The sequence below is a fragment of the Salvelinus fontinalis genome, chromosome 19 (genome assembly GCF_029448725.1).
Source record: "Salvelinus fontinalis isolate EN_2023a chromosome 19, ASM2944872v1, whole genome shotgun sequence".
Taxonomy (NCBI): domain Eukaryota; kingdom Metazoa; phylum Chordata; class Actinopteri; order Salmoniformes; family Salmonidae; genus Salvelinus; species Salvelinus fontinalis.
Genome location: NC_074683.1, coordinates 1,780,817 through 1,800,431, shown reverse-complemented (window position 1 = coordinate 1,800,431; position 19,615 = coordinate 1,780,817). Strand labels below are relative to the sequence as shown.

Below are 19,615 nucleotides of genomic sequence, written 5' to 3'. Positions count from 1 at the left end.
AGCCAGGGGGAATCTTACTGAATACAAGATACTACATAGGTTTTATTGGACCCCAACAAGGCTTCATAAGTTATCTGTGTTGGAAATGCCAAAAAGACACTTGGACATTTTTACACGCAATATGGGAATGTACATTACTGCTACCTTTCTAGAAGGATGTTTTCAAATATCTGGAGGAATGGTTTGAGTTAACAATTCCATTTTCACTGAGAATATATGTCTCTTGGGTGATAGAACAGAGTTACCTAATGTAACAAATGAGAAATTTGCACTGATCACTGTTGGTATGGTTATAGCAGCGAGAGTAATCGTTAGAATTTGGTAGGGTCATGCCACTCCTACTCTGAAACAGTGGATAGAATCAATGTTGGTGGTAGCATAGTATGAACACATGCTTGCTAGGATCACTGGTAGAAATTACAATTCTAGAAGCTGGACACGTCTCTAAGACTGGGAGGTGATGACTTATGCTTGTGAACCCATTTATTATGTACTGTAGCTTGTTAGATACTATTTGACTGTGTATGTATGCTATGTTGGAGGATATGTCTTGATGTCATGCTCAATGTTTTTATGCTGTACAATGTTTTATTTTACATTTTTATTAGCTTGTTTGTGAATAAAAATACTAACTATAGTAAAAAATAAAAAATAAGAAAAAGGTATTGAATCAATAAGTATTCAACCCCTTTTTTATGGCAACCCTAAATAAGTTCAGGAGTAAAAATGTGCTTAACAAGTCACATAAGTTTCATGGACTCACTCTGTGTGTAATAATAGTGTTTAACATGATTTTTTTAATGACTAACTCATCTCTGTACCCCGCCATACTGTAAGGCAAGGTCCCTCAGTCGAGCAGTGAATTTCAAAGACAGATGCAGCCACAAAGAGCAGGGAGGTTTTCCAATGCCTCGCAAAGAAAGGCACCTATTGGTAGATGGGTAAAAATACAAAAAAGTGGACATTGAATACCCTTTGAGCATGGTGAAGTTATTAATTACACTTTCGATGGTGTATCAATAGCCCAGTCACTACAAAGATACAGGTGTCCTTCCTAACTCAGATGCCGGAGAGGAAGGAAACTGCTCAGGGATTTAACCATGAGGCCAATGGTGACTTTAAAATAGTTACAGAGTTTAATGGCTGTAAAAGAGAAAAATGAGGATGGATCAACAACATTTTAGTTACTCCACAATACTAACCAAAATTGCAGAGTGTAAAGAAGGAAGCCTGTACATAATAAAAAATAATCCAAAACATGCATCCTGTTTGCAATAAGGCACTAAAGTAATATTGCAAAAAATGTGGTAAAGCAATTAACGTATTATCCTGAATACAAAGTGTTAACACTGGTTCCAGTGTGTATATGGTCCCACTCTTTCAACGTTGATTCTAACACTGGAGAATTTACTGTGCAGCATGGCACTTTACTAGCTTAAACCATATGGGATCTAACTCAGATTATATGATTAACCACAATATACCCATTATGGATCATATAATACACTGTACTGGACACTCGCTAAGACACAGATCTCTGCCTACGCACTCTCTATATTCTACACTACACTGCTCTATACTGCACAACATGCTCATTGTTATCCCCTATGAAAGGCTAGTATAGCGGTAGGTCAAGGTCCACAGACACCTCAACTAGTTACCCCAAAGATCTACTGTCACTGAGGGGCCAGGGCTGGGCCAGGGCTAGAGAAAGGGGCTCAGTTAGCTGGAAGTTGTTTTGGACCCCATGGCAGTGTAAAAGGTTCATAATCAGAGAGTAAAAAGGCAATTTATTCAGTGTTTTGATGACCAAATATTTCCACAAGGGGGCAACATAAATGACTAAATCCAAATTGTAAATACATTTATATGGACAGCTGTAGGCCTATAGAGCCTATGATTTACAGTATGAATAACAACTTATAAATGTATCACACATAACTTAATGGTGTCACTTAGCTCATGCTTTGCTATCTAATTGCTATCATGTCCAGTCATGAAGACTAATGTTCAGTCATTACTTGTCCATGCATAATAACTCATCTATAATGTTAGCCTTTCTATAGTGACCATTGACCAATGACTTTAAACTGACCCTCCATAACCTAGCATACTTGATACTGCAACACATCAACACCTGATACTGTATCATGGATACTGTAACTGTAATCTTGTTTTACAGGATTAGTGGCTACATGTGCAGGATTGCAAAACAACACATTGCTACTAAGCATGCAAGCACACTACCCTATCTCAGTATATAATGTCCAAATTCTATACTACAGTAGGCCTAGCCTATTGGAGCAGGTGTCGTTCTAGGACAAAGAGCATGTATGGTCCCTCTCTCACCCCTGACATCAGAATAAAATCATGCAGAGTAGGCTAGGCTGCAACCCGTAGGCGGAGTCGGCTCAAGTGGGCCTGTCTCTCCGCTTTTAATACAGATGCGATCCTCTGTCCGCCTGGCGTCCAGCACCGAGCGAGGCGAGCGAACAGCAGGCAGCGGACGTACAGAGAGAGAAAGAGAGAGACCGGCAAAACAACACCATGACAGCACCGAACACATACGACGTAATAGTGATCGGAGGAGGAATATCAGGTACGTGCAATTTAAAGGGAAGCTTCCAAACAATTTACTGCAGTTAGTAAATAGACTACTGGGAATATTACAATGGACTGCGAGGAAGGGAATCGATAGGAACTCGGGGTGATATGATATTGTACGAATAGCAGCCACATTGCTTTATGTAAGTGGCCAACTGTTGCAGCACAAATGTGCAACACTGTAGCCCACAAGTCAGACAATAAATGTGCGCTGTTATTGTAGAGGCATATAGCCTACATTGGCCATGATTCAATACGCGTTATTCTTAATCAATATGGACTTACTGTGCAGTTTCAGTTCATCTGCGTTTGCTTTGCTTGTAGATAGTCTCTTCCGTGAAGCTACATCGACTGATAACATGTCGCTTTGTAGTAGGAGTGTCCAAATGCACATGTTGCACCATATTTCTTTAACATTGTAACAACAGTGGTTACAATTTAACAACTGGAGCATCTTTGTTCGTGCTATTCTTTGCTGTCATGCACTTGATATGATGAACATGCAGTATAGGCTATATGACATTTGACTTCCGACTAGGGTTGCTGTAGCCTAATTCTCCACATCACAGTCACAAACTTTAAAAGCCTTATTTTACCTTATACAGGGTTGGTAAGTTACTTTCCAAATGTAATCTATTACAGTTACGTGTTACCTGTCCATAATTGTAATCAGTAACATCACTTTTGGATTACCCCCAAACTCTGTAACGTAATCAGTTTACTTTCAATGCGTTTTGGATTACTTTCCCTTTAAGAGACATAGAATAACACGAAAAGGATTCATCTAACGCATTTATTGTGTTATAGTGGTCTCTGACCTGTGTTTACACTGGCTCAGATGGAGCACATTTTAACTTGACCCTTTTTTCAATGCTGAATTGAATGACATTGAGAAAACTGAAAGGTGGTTTAAAATTACTAAAAGTTAGTAATTTCCATTTTAAAATGTCAGACTTGATTTGCACTAACAAAAAATGCATCAACCCCTATACACATTTCCATTAATTATAATCCATACAATAATGCACATTTCCTTTTGCTGCAGGATACATTTCCTGCTGTGAGAAACTGGTCAAATTAAGATCCTACACCTGTATGCAACAGTTATCTTATTTGTCATGTCAGCATTTCACACAACTAGCAGTCACAGTTTGCCTGATATGTCATTTGAGTTGCTGATCGTGATTTCATCTCATCTCACACATAAAGCTGTGTCCTGATTTGAAAGTCTGACTGTGTGATGACTCTAACCCCACATAATGCATACGGCTAGCTGGTGGTGTTTTGCATTTGCTGTGTGTAAATAGCTGTATGGGTGTAGCCTCATAGAGGGCTGTACAGTCCCAATAAAAATCAAGTCTGCCTTATAAGCATCAATGCTATGAGTAAGCATCCACTTAAATAGGGATTGCATATAGAATACTATAACAGCAATATTAGCAATATTATATATAGCGGACGAGAGTCAGGCTCACGGTTTCATGATGCAGTACCTGCGACTTTATAATCACTGTCACCTTCGGCCCAACAGGGAATTTTCTCTTGGTAAAATGGTTAAGAAGTTGTTTTCTCCTGTGGGAAACCAGGGTTCAGGTACTGCCCGTAACATGAAAATAATATATATTTTTATTGTCACCTAGGTGCAATGAAATGTGTTGTATTACAGGGTCAGCCATAGTATTACGTTGCCCCTGAAGCAAATTATGGTTAAGTGCCTTGCTCAAAGGCACATCGACCGATTTTTCACATTCTCTTTGCACCTGGAGAGAGTATATCACCTCCCACATGGAATATGTTGGATTAGAGCATTCAAATATTGTTGCCAATGAAATTGTGGAAAATAATGCTTACTGTATGCTATGGCTGAATCAATGTCTGTAATCATGTGCCCTCCAGTGGAGGCTCCTCAGAGGAGGAAGGGGATGACCATCCTCCTCAGTGAATTTGATCATTTTTTTATTGTAAAACATTAAAAAAGATATCCTTTTAAGATAAAACTACACTAAATATAACTACACGTCGCCAAATAATTCATTAAAACACGCTGTTTTGCAATGAAGGTCTACAGTAGGCTCAACAGCACTCTGTAGGGTAGCACCATGGTGTAGCCAGAGGACAGCTATCTTCTGTCATCCTCTGAGTACATTGACTTCAATACAAAACGTAGGAGGCTCATGGTTCTCACCCCCTTCCGTAGACTTACACAGTAATTATGACAACTTCCGGAGGATGTCCTCCAACCTATCAGAGCTCTTGCAGCTTGAACTGACATGTTGTCCACCCAATCAAAGGATCAGAGAATGAATCTAGTACTGAAAGCATGTTACCGCTAGCTAGCACTGCAGTGCATGAAATGTGGTGAGTAGTTGACTCAAAGAGAGAGAGAAAGTTGAACAGTTTTGAACAAATGAATTTATTCCAAAATGATGTAGAAGCAAGAGAAGGCTAGATAGGGGCTCACGAGATGCGTAGCGGTCTAAGGCACTGCATCTAAGTGTTAGAGGCGTCACTATAGACCACAGGTGTCAAACTCATTCCACGGAGGGCCGAGTGTCTGCGGGTTTTCGTTCCTCCCTTGTACTTGATTGATGAATTAACATCACTAATTAGTTAGGAACTCCCCACACCTGGTTGTCTAGGGCTTTATTGAAAGGAAAAACCAAAAACCTGCAGACACAAGGCCCTCCGTGGAATGAGTTTGACACCCCTGCTATAGACCCTTACTGACTGAACACTGTAAGGTTACTGCATGATTGTAGCAGGTGACAACAATGTAGGCTGTGTGTAGCGGTTATGATATGGTTTGGCTTAGAAAGTTTTTTTTGCCTGGTCACATACAGCTGATGTGTTGTGCATTGAAGTCTACAAGCGAAGGGAAAAGGTGAGAGGAGGAGAGTGCATAGATGCGAGAAGGAATACAATTTGGCAGCTATGAATGTGAATTGTTTTTACGCGTGATCAGTGATGTATTCATTGAAAAACGTTTCTTAAACAGAAGCAAACGGAACCAAACGGGCATAAACATACCTGAATTTGTCCAATAGAAACTCTCGTTTGCAACTATTGGACTAAGGATTACACACTATATGCAGGCAAGAGTGTGAAAGGCGGTATTGAATGTATCACTGTCTGTCCATGTGTCCCTGTCTGTCACCTCAAATGTTTCTCTCGACCTGTGTGCACCTATGTTGTAAACTTTCATTCATAGGCCAGGTTGTAGCAACCTCATGATGGGTACAGGGAAAATGAGAGTATCATGTAGTAGCCTAAACCAATTGTGTGTTACATTTAACTGGGTGAATGGAATATGAATGACAGTCATCCAAAATGTGGTAATAGAAATAAGGCCATGTTCATGAAAAAAATGTTACGTCCTTCCTCAACTTAAACGGCACTAACCGCCGCTGGTGCCTTCTAAGTCTGAACTCCAGACTTGGCTAGGTTGAACCCATTTTATTTCTACAGTTGTAGAAGCTGAGTGGTGAGTAATAAATAGTAAGTAAACTCTTTCTTTCCTGGAGACAGAACAAGAGCTGTCAAATGTCTTGGTTGAGGAAGTGTCACACAGGGCTATTACAGCTTTCAACAAGTGGAACCTGTGTTGAACCGAGTTTGGAAACATTGATTTAGGTCAGTCAGTGCTGGCAGACAGTCAATAAGAGCTCAACTCCTAATAGGACAGACCATGTTAAATATCTGGATTAAAACCAGTTTATCAGCTGCTACACCAGTGTTCCTGTTAGTGAATCACATACTGTCGTTTCAAATCCAGTATAATCATATTTCCGTACTACAGCCTAATGTATCAGTTACGCTGTTAAATGTTGTTTCGGAGAGGTATTTTGGCCTGTCTGTGAATGACTATGATTAATAAAGGAGAGTTCCGTAGAGAGGGTTCCGTAGAGAGGGTTCTGTAGAGAGGGCTCCATAGAGAGGGTTCCATAGAGAGGGCTCCATAGAGAGGGTTGTCTCAGGGTTGAATTGAAGTGGAATAGAGTTTTCATCACTTTATGTTGAATTTATTTTTTGTATTTAACCTTTGTTTAACTTAGCAAGTCAGCAAAGAACAAATAATTTTTTACAATGACGGCCTGCCCCGGCCAAACCTAATCCGGACGATGCTGGGCCAATTGGGCGCCGCCCTATGGGTCTCCCAATCACGGCCGGTTGTGATACAGCCTGGAAACATAGATAGCATTAAGATATTGCCTGCAAACCCGAACCTTATAGGTAAACTCAGCATCGTCTTAAGCATATCCACCACCTCTGCAATAAATATTCAACAATAGACAGAATAATAGAGAAAAATTATTCTGCAATAGCGAAATACATATTTCTTAATTACTCCTTTGTATTTATAAAAGCATGTCTCTGCAGGTTTACATATGAATCATAGTGTGTCACACTTTGCTCTCTCTCTTTCTTTCTCTTGTTCTATCTCTCTCTCTTTCTCCTACAGTTACACTAGGACAAGGTTTAAATATCTCTGTTTGTCTGTGCTGTTGCCCTTTAGAAGGTGGAAATGAGGCACACTTATTTCAATCACTGTCTCTAATCAAAGGAGAGAGGGATGAAGGAAGGAAAGAAAGAGAGAGAGATGTAGGGAGGGTGAGAGAGGGGGGGGGTAATACCCCCCCCCCCCCCTCCCCCTCTCTCTGCTTCTCCTTATGTACCGAGCAGTGGAGAGCTGTGTTCTCTTCTTGCTGCAAATTGTCCTCTGCAATTCATCATGCAGCCACCAGCCCCTTGGCCCCCAGGGGCGCTAGCAGCAGCACTGGATAGGTGAGGTGAAATGTGTTGTTTTACAGGGTCATGGCACCCCTGGAGCAAATTAGGGCTAAGTGCCTTGTTCAAGGGCACATCATTATATTTGCACCTTGCACCTCAGGTATTTGAACAAGCAACATTTCGGTTTCTGGCCCAATACTCTAACCAGTAGTCTACATGTCACCTGGAAGAACCTTTTGGGTTGCCACATAGGCGGAACCTTTCCAGTTCAAAAGGGCTCATCAAGGAACCCCTCTGAAAATGGTCTCAGAAGAACCCCTGTGATGGGAGGGATTCACATTTTTACCTTTTTGATCATATATTGTAGAGGGGGCAGCCCATCAGACTGGAGGCATGGCTTTCAGATAGTTATTTTTGGCCACCCTTTAGCGTAAATGTAATTCCTGTTCATCATGTTAAGTTCATACACTGCAAATTATTTTATTATTCTAATAATTACAGAGCAGCAAGAGGAATAAAGTAGTAACTATTCCAACTTTGGGATATGCATAGGCTCTTGAAGAGCTCAGACACCTCTGTTAGCCTCATTGTAGCTACAAAACTGTCAGTGTTCAACCTCAATGTTGCTACATTGAACCATTAAAGGTTCCTCCAAGAACCCCTCAACTAAACCGAATGTGCAAATATGAACCATTGACTAGCAATGGTTCCCTGAGGAACTACAGGGGTTCCTTGAGGATCTCCAGGGTTCCTTGAGTCATCACTAATTCCGAGAGTGTAGAGAACATTTAACACAGACTGTTACCAAACCAGAGAGAAAGAGACATTTATAGTGTTGATGCTGGTGTTAAATTAACTCTATAAGTGTTAAATTAACACTCATTGGTGTAAAATAACCCCGGTGTTGGTGTTAGTAACCAGTGTTAAACCAAAACTAGAACCCATCATTATCATATTTCCCAGCATGCTTTATTGCAGGTTGATTTTTAGAATTGTTTCTCATTTATAAGTCAATATTTTAATATGCAATTAATAACATTATTATTTAAATATGATAACAAAGTGGTAACTATTCAAACATTGGGATACACATAGGCACTTGAGGAATTCAACTTGTATACACCTCATTAAGCTACAAAAGTGTCAGTGCTCAACCGTAACATTTGTTGACAATACAACAAAACAGATTAACCGGGGTGACGTTTACTCTCATGGGTGGCCCAAAAAAACTATTTGAAAGCCAAGCCCCTACTAAACCATGCCTCCAGGCCAATAACCTAACTAAGAAATAACCTGTATGTTCTGTCCACTATTTACTAGTGATGGAGAAACAGAGCTTTCTGAAGCATTCGGACTTTCCAGCCAATTGTGTCGAAAATAGGTTCATTACTCAAGGATTTGATCAACACAGTGTACACTAGTGGCACCTGCTGGTGAAAATAATTTAGACCAGCCAAATAATTATAGACGATGTCCCACACGCCGTATCCTTTTTTGTTTTCTACTGAAACCAATACCAAATCAAAAAGGTGGTTGTTTGACAAAATTAAGCTTCGGATGTCATTGATCACATGCTTCTGATAAAGTAATACAGGTATCGGCACACTGCTTTGACATACACTGCTTAGCGATTTGGACGCAGGCTTGGTTTGACTGGGCTGTTGACTGAGGGCCAGATATTTATAGAAAGCAGCTGGATTCCCCTTCTCCTGAACCTTTCCCCTGGAACGTTGGTGTAAAAGTTAAGTGGCTGTGTAATTGCATCACACTCAATAGAAATTCTGGGTCAAGACTCAGTAGATGTTTCCAAAGGCCTTCAGCCAGCCAACTCCAGCTTGCCTTTTGTATTAGTGTTAGCAGAGGCAGAGAGCCCTGCAGTCAATGTGTTGTGGAACACAATATAAAACAGGTGTGGGTTAGGATTATCTACAGTATTGTAGCTACAGTACTGTTTATACAAAGGATTTGCAGAACATCTTCAGGGGCTTCAGGGCGTAAAGAAGGGATCATCAACTAGACAATTTTTTTCTTGAGTGGCTGGTCGGGGGGCCGGAACATAATTACAAATGATTTGTAGACTGCAAATTGACCGCAAGAAGCCCAAACATATTTGACTAAAACATAATTTCAATAATTTGCTTACATTTCTATAAAATCACGTGTCTCTCTATTATGTGTGGGAATAGTTGGGAACAGATTTCCTGAATTAAAATCACTTGGAGCTGATTTCCTGGTGTTACAGTCTTTCATAAAAATGAAAACTTAAATATGTAAAGACACATTCTTTAGTAGTAGGTCAAAGCAAATAAAATAAAATTGTATTTGTCACATGGGCCGAATACAACATCCACGATTCAGTGAAGCATAAAATCTTACAGTTTTGATGTCCCGTTGGTAGGATGTACGTGCTTTCAGTTCGTCACATTTATTTTCTAGCAATTGAACGTTAGCTAGCAGAACGGAGGGCAAGTGCAGAATAGCCACTCGACGCCTGGTCCTCACAAGGCAACCTGATCTTTTGCCTCGGAATCGCCGTTTCCTTCTCCAGTGAATCACAGGGATCGGGGCCTGGTCGGGTGTCAACAGTATATCCCTCGCGTCCGACTCATTGAAGAATACAGCTTATCATAAAATTCTCCAATCCCAGTTCTGATGTTTAGAAGTTCTTTTCGGTCATAGGAGGCAGTAGCAGCAACATTATGTACAAAACAAGTTACGAACAACGCCAAAAAACAAACAAAATAGCATGATTGGTTGAGGGCCAATAAGACGGCAGCCCTACCCACCGGCGCCATCATGAACTTAGTGCTTGTCTTATGTCTATAAATATGGGCGTGGTACACTTCCTGGAGATTATAAGCGCAGGCTCTATGTATTTTATACCTACCTACTAAAGAATGTGTGTTAGATCTCACTTGACTACCTCTCTAAAGAGGGCACAGTGTTCTGTGTGCCAATATACAGTCATTTCAGGTGTTCTCATCACTCTGACAAACATGAGAGAGAGAGAGCGAGAGAGCTATTCAAATCCATAGCTGCCATTGTTTCCAGGGTGAGAGAGACACAGCTGAAGCCTCGAAGAAACATCTCAAACATTAATTTATAGCAGGTAAATAAAGTAGAGCACATACACTACCGATATATCTAATGGTAAAAGTTAATTGATAGCTTTTCTTGTTTGCACAGCTGGAAAGACAGAGGGAATATTATAGATAGGGTGGTTGATGAGTCCACACTGACATATGAGCTCTTTATTGTTAGATAACGGGATGTTAGATAATGGGATGTTAGATAATGGCAGTCAAGCTGTGGGAGAGGTTCAAGTGTACTGCAGGGACTCTAATACAAAGATGATTCATTGTGAATAATTGATAGATAGATTGATCTGATCGATGATCAGGGGCAGGGGAGAAAGTGCACCAATACATCAAGGACCAAACACAGTAAGGTTGAATCCTTTTTCCTGGTTTGGTTTAGTTTAGTTTATTGGGATCCCCATTAGTTACCACACATGCTGCAGCTATTCTTCCTCTTGTCCACATAAAACATACAAATACATGATAAACAAAAAGTACAAAACAGTTATAGACAAGAACAACACATGATATTACATTCAATTCTAAATTAAACATTAAATAAGAGTTATATATTGGAAAGACCAAGAGACAACAAAAATACAATTTACACTCTATTCATACAGCATATATTGTACATATTCATGAACGGTTCTACTAAGAACACTTTTATCTTTGAAGGGTTCTTCCTAGAACTCTCTATGAACAGTTCAGTCAGCCTTATTATCCTTTAAAATTAAACTGTATATTACTTAACAAAGGCAAAACGCAGTAACTACAGTAGCAGTAACGCATCTTTTTGCTAATCAGCCAAATATGTTGTAGGTAGATAAGTGATAATGCACTGATGTATCATCTTATTATGAAGTATTTTTTGTGCATATCAACCATGACCACTGATTTGACCTATGACCCGTAAAATACAGATTCTGTACTCTGCCTTTGTATGACCTTAAACAACTATATGGGTAATGCAAAGGCACAGTGCAGTATCTTCAATCTAAATGTGTTTATCCAACTTTCTTATTGGTTTTCTGTTTGATGTGTGAGTTCTAACTACATTTCAACTGTATTTAATGGTTTTATGTAGTTATATTTTCATGTTTTTAATGTTGTATTGTAGTAACCCTCAAGCATTTTTTTCAACCATAAGGTAAGGACTATTTCATCAAGCAGAATGTTTATACTTACAACTTTGTGCAGTATCTACAATGTAAATGTCTTTCTCCAACTTTCTTGTGTTTTTTTCTGTTTGACTTTGAGTGGTTATTGTTTTTACTTAGGGGGTCACAGGTCAAATCAGTGGTCATGGTTGATATGCATAGACAATAACTTAATAGTAAGATAATACATTATCACGTGTCTACAACATATTTGGATGGACAGCAAATATACTTTAAATCCATTTTTCTCCGTTTCACTGTTTGCGTGGTTACGGCTCTTTGCCTTTGTATGGCAAAGCGGGTAACTGCAGTCACAACAAGGTGGAACAAAGCCAAAGTGCAGTAACTTCAGTTATTGCTGTTTGCCTCAGTTCTTACTTGGATTTTGTAGTTACTGCAAATTTCACACTCCCTTTTCTCTGGAACGGAACATAATTGAACCAGTACACTTTGTCATAAGATAAAACAGATACTACAAAGCCAGATTTCAGTTTTAACTTAATTTTTACCAAAAAGTGTAGTTACTGCGTTTTGCCTTTGTAGGACAGTAAACATTGCATATATCATAAGGCCATTCTTTGACGGGCTAGTTATACCCTAACACAGTGGTGTTAGGAAATACCTGGCCACATCAAGCCTGCAAGTCATATTATGCTTGCAAAGTGATGTGTATTTCCTATTGGGATCCAGCCAGAGTATGGATATCTAACAATTGGAACTCTTAATCACCCACGACCGTTTTCATTCAGAATGACTGCCAGGGTGGGGAAGACTGATTACTTAGACTGCATAAATCATCTAAACTGGAACAACCGTCTCAGTAACGGGGCATACTGTAAGTCCAACTAACAGATTGTATTAGTTTAAAAAAAATGTAGCTATGTTATTTATCTTTGTGTAGAGTGAGAAATGCTGGGGATGGGGGGTTTACTTCTGAATCAATACTTCTTGCCTTCCAACAAATCATTATTTCCTTCCAAAGGATGATTTAAGAACCCTTTCTTCCAAAAATGGTTCTTAGGATGTTAAAGGTTCTAAGTAGAATCCTTTGCCTTTTGAAGAACCTTTGTTCAGATGAATATGGTTCTTGGTAGAACCTTATCCCTCTGCATAGGACCCTTTTGGAACCCTTTTTTCTCAGAATGTAGGGAAAAGAGGCTCATCTGTCTCTCTCTCTCTCTCTCTCTCTCTCTCTCTCTCTCTCTCTCTCTCTCTCTCTCTCGCTGTCTCTCCATCGGTCTCTCTCTGACTCTCCCTATTCTCTCCCTCCCTCTTTCTCTCACACATTCCCTCCCCTTCTTGTCTCTTCCCATCTTCCTCGTTTCTTCCCATCTTCCTCTCTCTCTCTCTCTCTCTCTCTCTCTCTCTCTCTCTCTCTCTCTCTCTCTCTCTCTCTCTCTCTCTGTCTGTCTCCCTCCCACTTTCTCTCTCTCAATCTCTCTCTCACCACCCTGCGGACATGACCTGTTATACATGCAATTTCACACAACTCTCCTCCTTATAATTGCTTTTCGATACAGCTGCTTTGTTTGATAGATCTGAAAAGGCAATCACTGTCTGAGCCCTTACGTCTTGTAAATGTCTCCCCTTTGCCGGATCAATACACAGCATTTTAGGGCCTAAGGACAGTGGCAGAATGTCCTCTTGTTGTGTTCTTGGTATTGGATTTTTGTTTTGTGTCGCTGTTCTGTCTTGGCAGAGCCCAGGGAAAGAACGTTCCACATTATCTGGGAGATAGAATAGTCTCATCTCACTCTTTTGACATGTTTTGAGGTTCACACACACACACACACACACACACACACACACACACACACACACACACACACACACACACACACACACACACACACACACACACACACACACACACACACACACACACACACAGCTGGCTGTCTTTAGTAATCCTGCCAGGTTAAAAGAAAACAAGTGTCAAACTGTAAGCAGTTCCAAGTATACCAGTGTGCAGAAGCTTGTGCATTTGCATGAGTGGCCCTTGTAAGACAATGCCGTAGAAACTCCTATGGTCTTATGTCTTGCCCTGTCTTGGATCTGTTTAGCCAACTCCTCCCTTATTGAAAAACCTTATGAATTTCACATGTGAACACGTGATCGTGTGTGACCTCATGAAATCACATTTGATTTAATGGGAAGTTAATGTGATAACATGTGATAGCATGTGAAGCAACATATGATAACATAACACTACACGTGACGCTATGGAGTGCTCACAGGAAACTACACATAAATAAGATCCCACAAAACAGAGTGGGGAAATGGCTGCCTAAATATGATCCCCAATCAGAGACAACGATAAACAGCTGCCTCTGATTGGGAACCATACCAGGCCAACATAGAAATAAAACAACCTAGATTACCCACCCTAGTCACACCCCGACCTAACCGAAATAGAGAATAAAAAGGCTCTCTATGGTCAGGGCGTGACACATGGTTCCCTGCAGGTTTTGTCTAGTTCCCGGTTTGTTTCAGGGACATCCCCAAGGACATTTTTAGAACGTTCTGTCATGGTCCCCTGGAGGTTTTTGTCTAGTTACGGTGAAAATATGATATATAGAACTAGTTACTGTATAGTTACAGCTAATAACAGGTGTTAGTAGACAGTATGCTGATACTTGGGAATCAACCTCGCTTGGGATTTGATCTCACAACCACCTGGTTGCTAACTACCTGAAGTTCCTACTGCACCACCAGGTCTGCTGGTGTAATGGAAATTGGCAAAAATACATTTCTGCACTTTGCCTAACGTTGTAGTAAAATAAAGTAAATATATACTACTTGTTGTTATTTCTATAAAATGACAGTATGTTGTTGTATTCTGATTTCAATTAGTGTAAATAACCTGTAATTTTGTACTGTAACAACACTTGGGATTTGAAATAAAAACCTCTTGGTCACTAACAACCTGAAACATCCTGCTACAGTGCAGCTATAACACCAGATCTTCGAGCATGAAAAAGATTTGGCCACGGACTTAAAACTTCTTCTGGCTGCAAGCCCGAGGCCGGCCACAATATGACAACAGCCACTTCAAGTGCAGGGCGCGAAATTCAAAATATATTTTTTAGAAATATTTAACTTTCACACATTAACAAGTCCAATACAGCAAATGAAAGGTACACATCTTGTGAATCCAGCCAACATGTCCGACTTTTAAAATGTTTTACAGCGAAAACAGCACGTATATTTATGTTAGCTCACCACCAAATACAAAAAAGGACAGACATTTTTCACAGCACAGGTAGCATGCACAAAGCCAACCTAACTAACCAAGAACCAACCAAACTAACCAACAAATAACTTCATCAGATGACAGTCTTATAACATGTTATTCAATAAATCTATGTTTTGTTCGAAAAATGTGCATATTTCTGGTATAAATCATAGTTTACATTGCAGCTACAATCAGAAATTGCACCGAAAGCAGACAGAATAATTACAGACACCAACGTCAAATACCTAAATACTCATCATAAAACATTTCTGAAAAATACATAGTGTACAGCAAATGAAAGACAGGCATCTTGTGATTCCAGCCAATATTTCCAATTTCTTAAGTGTTTTACAGCGAAAACACAATATAGCGTTATATTAGCTTACTGTCACGCCCTGGCCTTAGTATTCTTTGTTTTCTTTATTATTTTAGTTAGGTCAGGGTGTGACATGGGGAATGTTTGTGTTTTGTTGGTTTTGGGTGTTTTTATGGTAAAGGGGTTGTTGGGTATAGTATATGGGTTTGTGTGGAGTACATGTGTCTAGTGTTGTCTATGTATGTTTAGTTGTCTAGGAGAGTCTATGGTTACCTGAATGAGTTCCCAATTAGAGACAGCTGATTTCGGTTGTCTCTGATTGGGAGCCTTATTTAGGGTAGCCATAGGCTCTCATTGGTGGTGAGTAGTTGTCTATGTAGAACGTTTGTAGCCTGTTGTATGTGCACGACGTTTATTAGCTTCACGATCGTTTGTTGTTTTGTTAGTTTGTATTAAGTGTTTCGTGTTTATTTTTCGTCATCTTTAAAAAATAAAAGAAGATGGCTTATTTTCCTAAAGCTGCGTTTTGGTCCATCAATCATCCACACGATCGTGACACTTACCACAATAGCCAGAAACACAAGCCATTCCCCAGTAGCAAAAGTTAGCGATCGTAACAAACCAGCAAAAGATATATAATTTTTGACTAACCTTGATAAGCTTCATCAGATGACAGTCCTATAACATCAGGTTATACATACACTTATGTTTTGTTCGAAAATGTGCATATTTAGAGCTGAAATCAGTGGTTATACATTGTGCTAACGTAGTATCTTTTTCCCACAACGTCCGGATATTTTTCTGACACTTTTTCTGACACACATATTCTGACCAAATAGCTATTCATAAACATAACTAAAAAATACATGTTGTATAGGAAATGATAGATACACTAGTTCTTAATGCAATCGCCGTGTTAGAATTCTATAAATAACTTCATTACGACATCCAGCTTAGGTATAGCGAGAGAGTACCCAAAAGCTGGGCGCAAACGACTAGCACAACATGTTCGACAGATATATGAAATAGCATCATAAAATGGGTCCTACTTTTGCTGATCTTTCATCAGAATGTTGTACAAGGGGTCCTTTGTCGGGAACAATCGTTGTTTGGATTTAGAACAGCCTTTTTCCCTCTCGATTTAGCAAGCACACTTGCCAAGTGGCGCGAATCTCTCCATGTCAACAAACGGAAGAGAACGGAACACGGCAAAACTCCCGAAAAAATTTAAATAATCTGATTAAACTATATTGAAAAAACATACTTTACGATGATATTGTCACATGTATCAAATAAAATCAAAGCCGGAGATATTAGTCGTCCATAACGACAGCTTATCAGAAGGCAAATCCAGGTCCCTTGACGCGCTCTCCAGAAAACAGGAAACTGGTGACACGTCATACAAAGAGCTATTATACGAGCCCAGATCAAGTTACACACTCAATTTCTTCTCTCACTCCTTGTCGACATCTAGTGGAAGACGTATGAAGTGCATCTAAACAAATAAATATCAAGGACTTTAATAGGCAGCCCCTAGAAGAGAGCATCGATTTCAGATTTTCCACTTCCTGTCAGGAAGTTTGCTGCAAAAGGAGTTCTGTTTTACTCACAGATATAATTCAAACGGTTTTAGAAACTAGAGAGTGTTTTCTATCCAATAGTAATAATAATATGCATATTGTACGAGCATGAATTGAGTACGAGGCCGTTTGAAATGGGCACCTTTTATCCGGCTACTCAATACTGCCCCTGCAGCCCAAACAGGTTAATGCATTTCTACACTTTGCTAAAAGCTGCCCAGAATCCAAGTCAATAATTGTCCAATTATCACCACCAATATAACATCAACATAAAACTAGCAGTGCTCAAGGACACTTGACATAGAGTTCACATCAGGGGTAGGCAACCCTGTTCCTGGAGTGCCGCAGGATTTTGTTCAACTAGGCACCACACCCGATCAGCTGAGCCAGTTGATCAGTTCAGTGATTGCCTAAATTCAACACACCTGGTCATCCAGGTTGGTTAAATCAAAAACATGAGGTGCTTGCGTCACTTCATCCCTGGTATACATTAACACTTTGGGGATTTCAACTTGCTTCTTCTTGGTTAGGAGTGCATCAATGTTTTTGCAGAGCCACCAGGTTCGTACTTATTCATACTATGTTAAAACATTTTTTAAATAATAATAGATTTAATAAATAGAAAAAAACACGAAAAATAAAATAAATATAAGTGGATGGTTAGGGAACAGTGTTGCTACCTGGTGGTACAAAAAGGTCAAAGGTACACTTCACAGGAACACATATGAAATCACACGGTACAGTTCAGTACCTGGTAGGTATAATAGGATATTTTTCTACCCAATATTTTGAATATAATGTATGATCATCACTGTGCTTTGATAGGTGGGGGCAATGTACTGGTGGGGTCATTATCATATTTTGGGGCGTGGTCAAATATATGTGTATTTATGCCAACCGTCAGTCGAAGTGTTGTAGCCATTTAATTGTTTGATGGTTATGCCAATGAAGCAGAGCAATTCCTTTGGCACTGGCTGTTCTTCAGACTTTGTAAGAGAGTGTGTCAGTGATGAGCTGGTCTTTATAGACTAGAGGTTATTGTGGATATTCCATTAACTTAATGGCAAGTTGTTGCTGTGAATTTGTCTTTTTTTACTGGAATTTTATTGTAACTCACTGTGGAAATGTTGCCAGAAACCTACAGATAAATAAACACATTTTCCATACTTGTATTGAGCCAATTAAGAAGGAATATCGACGTAACTTGTAACTACGTTAGAAGCTACATTTGGTTTTCACCAAAATAATAGTTATTGTGAACTATGACATGACTTAATAAACTAATTGGAATATGTTGCAAGAGAAAATATAATTTGCCCTTATTAAAATCGGCAGATAATTTTCCATTAACGGATGTCGATTTAACTCATTTGACTGCTATGATTAAGCATTAAGGCACCCTGTGGGTTTGTGGTATATGGCCAATATACCACGGCTAAGGGCTGTTCTTAAGCTTGACGCAACGTGGAGTGCCTGAATACAGCTGTTTGCCGTGGTATATTGTCCATATACCACAAACCAAAGGGTGCCTAATTGCTATTATAAACTGGTTACCAATGTAAAATATTTTTTTTGTCATACCCATGGTATACTGTCTGATATAGGAAAAAGGAAACCACACACTGCTCTTGATAGTATCGCCGATATTAAATATTAATAAGCTTAAGTATCGGCCTCACGGCCTTCGTCAGAGCTTTTGTGATTTTTTGAAATTTGCACCCATACTGTCTGATATACCACGGCTTTCAGCCAATCACCATTCAGGGCTTGAACCTCGTTTATAATTGTAAATAAATCCCTTGTGCGCATGTGCATAACTATAGATAAATCCGACAGGAGAGTTTGAGTGATGAAAGGTGGACAGAGGATGTCGAAATCTCTGAGCAAGAAACACTAGGACGAACTTAAAAACAATTGTTAGGCTATTTTCTGGCAATTGGGCTCTTATCATGTGCCAGATATTGACTAAAAACCTTTCTAACTGGCCCATTTGCCAGATTGATTTGTAATTTCAATAGGCATAGGCTACAGACGAAAATCTGGGTTTATAATTGTAATTCAACTTTGCTGTGGTTTGCTTGGATAGATGCAGGCAGCCTATAGCCCCTGATAGCCCTATACATCTAGTTTCAGATAGTCTACTGTAGCCTAGGAAAAATGTAGGCAAGATGTAAACTGAACGATTTAGCAGACTAATTTATTAAACATGAATAGTTTGGCGATTTCAAAGTAAAAATTATTTGTTTCCCAATAGCCTGTTGGAATAAGTTACTGAGGATGGGGTCGTAATTTCAATCACTGAATTAAATATTATGTATATATACATGAACTGAATTTGCTTGTCAACAACAGCCATTGTTTTTGTTTTTTTACCTGTAGCCAAATCTGATTGACTGTTACCGTCAGTCTACTGCGTTCCAACAACTGATTGGCAATTGCGATAGAGCTTTGATAACTTCCAATGTATTTAACTAAACATGGCCATAATAATTGCATAATAACACAAGGCTGCAACAACAATACACTGATGTTATATGCTATTTATTAAACCCGTTTGCCAGCTCCAGGTAGGATACACAAGTGGCACAAATTGTTTTGCAATGACTCCAGTGATTTAGTCATTTCAACATATTTATTGTATCAAATGGTAGCCTACAATGGCATATAAATGAATAGGTTACTTGATGGACAACAAATGTAAATGTATCATTCTCCACATTTAATGTCAGTTTGATTGAGTACTTTTCCCCATTACAGAAGCAGGTGAGGGAGTTCCAAAATTCCTATTTCAAATTTCCACTCGCGCATAATGACAAGTTAAATAGCCTACCTACAACTGGTAAAAAGTTGTCACATCTTGCTGCTCTGTCTCCTCTAACTCACATGACTCAGCCAATAGTGGACTAAGCTGCATG

General features: G+C 39.4%; 1 protein-coding gene across 1 annotated transcript in view; it reads left to right on the top strand.

The window, feature by feature from the left end:
• The first annotated feature begins 2,371 nt into the window (after nucleotides 1-2,371).
• mao (monoamine oxidase) overlaps nucleotides 2,372-19,615 on the top strand; it is a 75,265-nt gene continuing 58,021 nt past the window's right edge. The window contains exon 1 of the mRNA XM_055870325.1: nucleotides 2,372-2,599. Coding sequence (XP_055726300.1) covers nucleotides 2,548-2,599 — 52 coding nt within the window. The 5' untranslated portion in view covers nucleotides 2,372-2,547. The remainder of the gene's footprint in view (nucleotides 2,600-19,615) is intronic.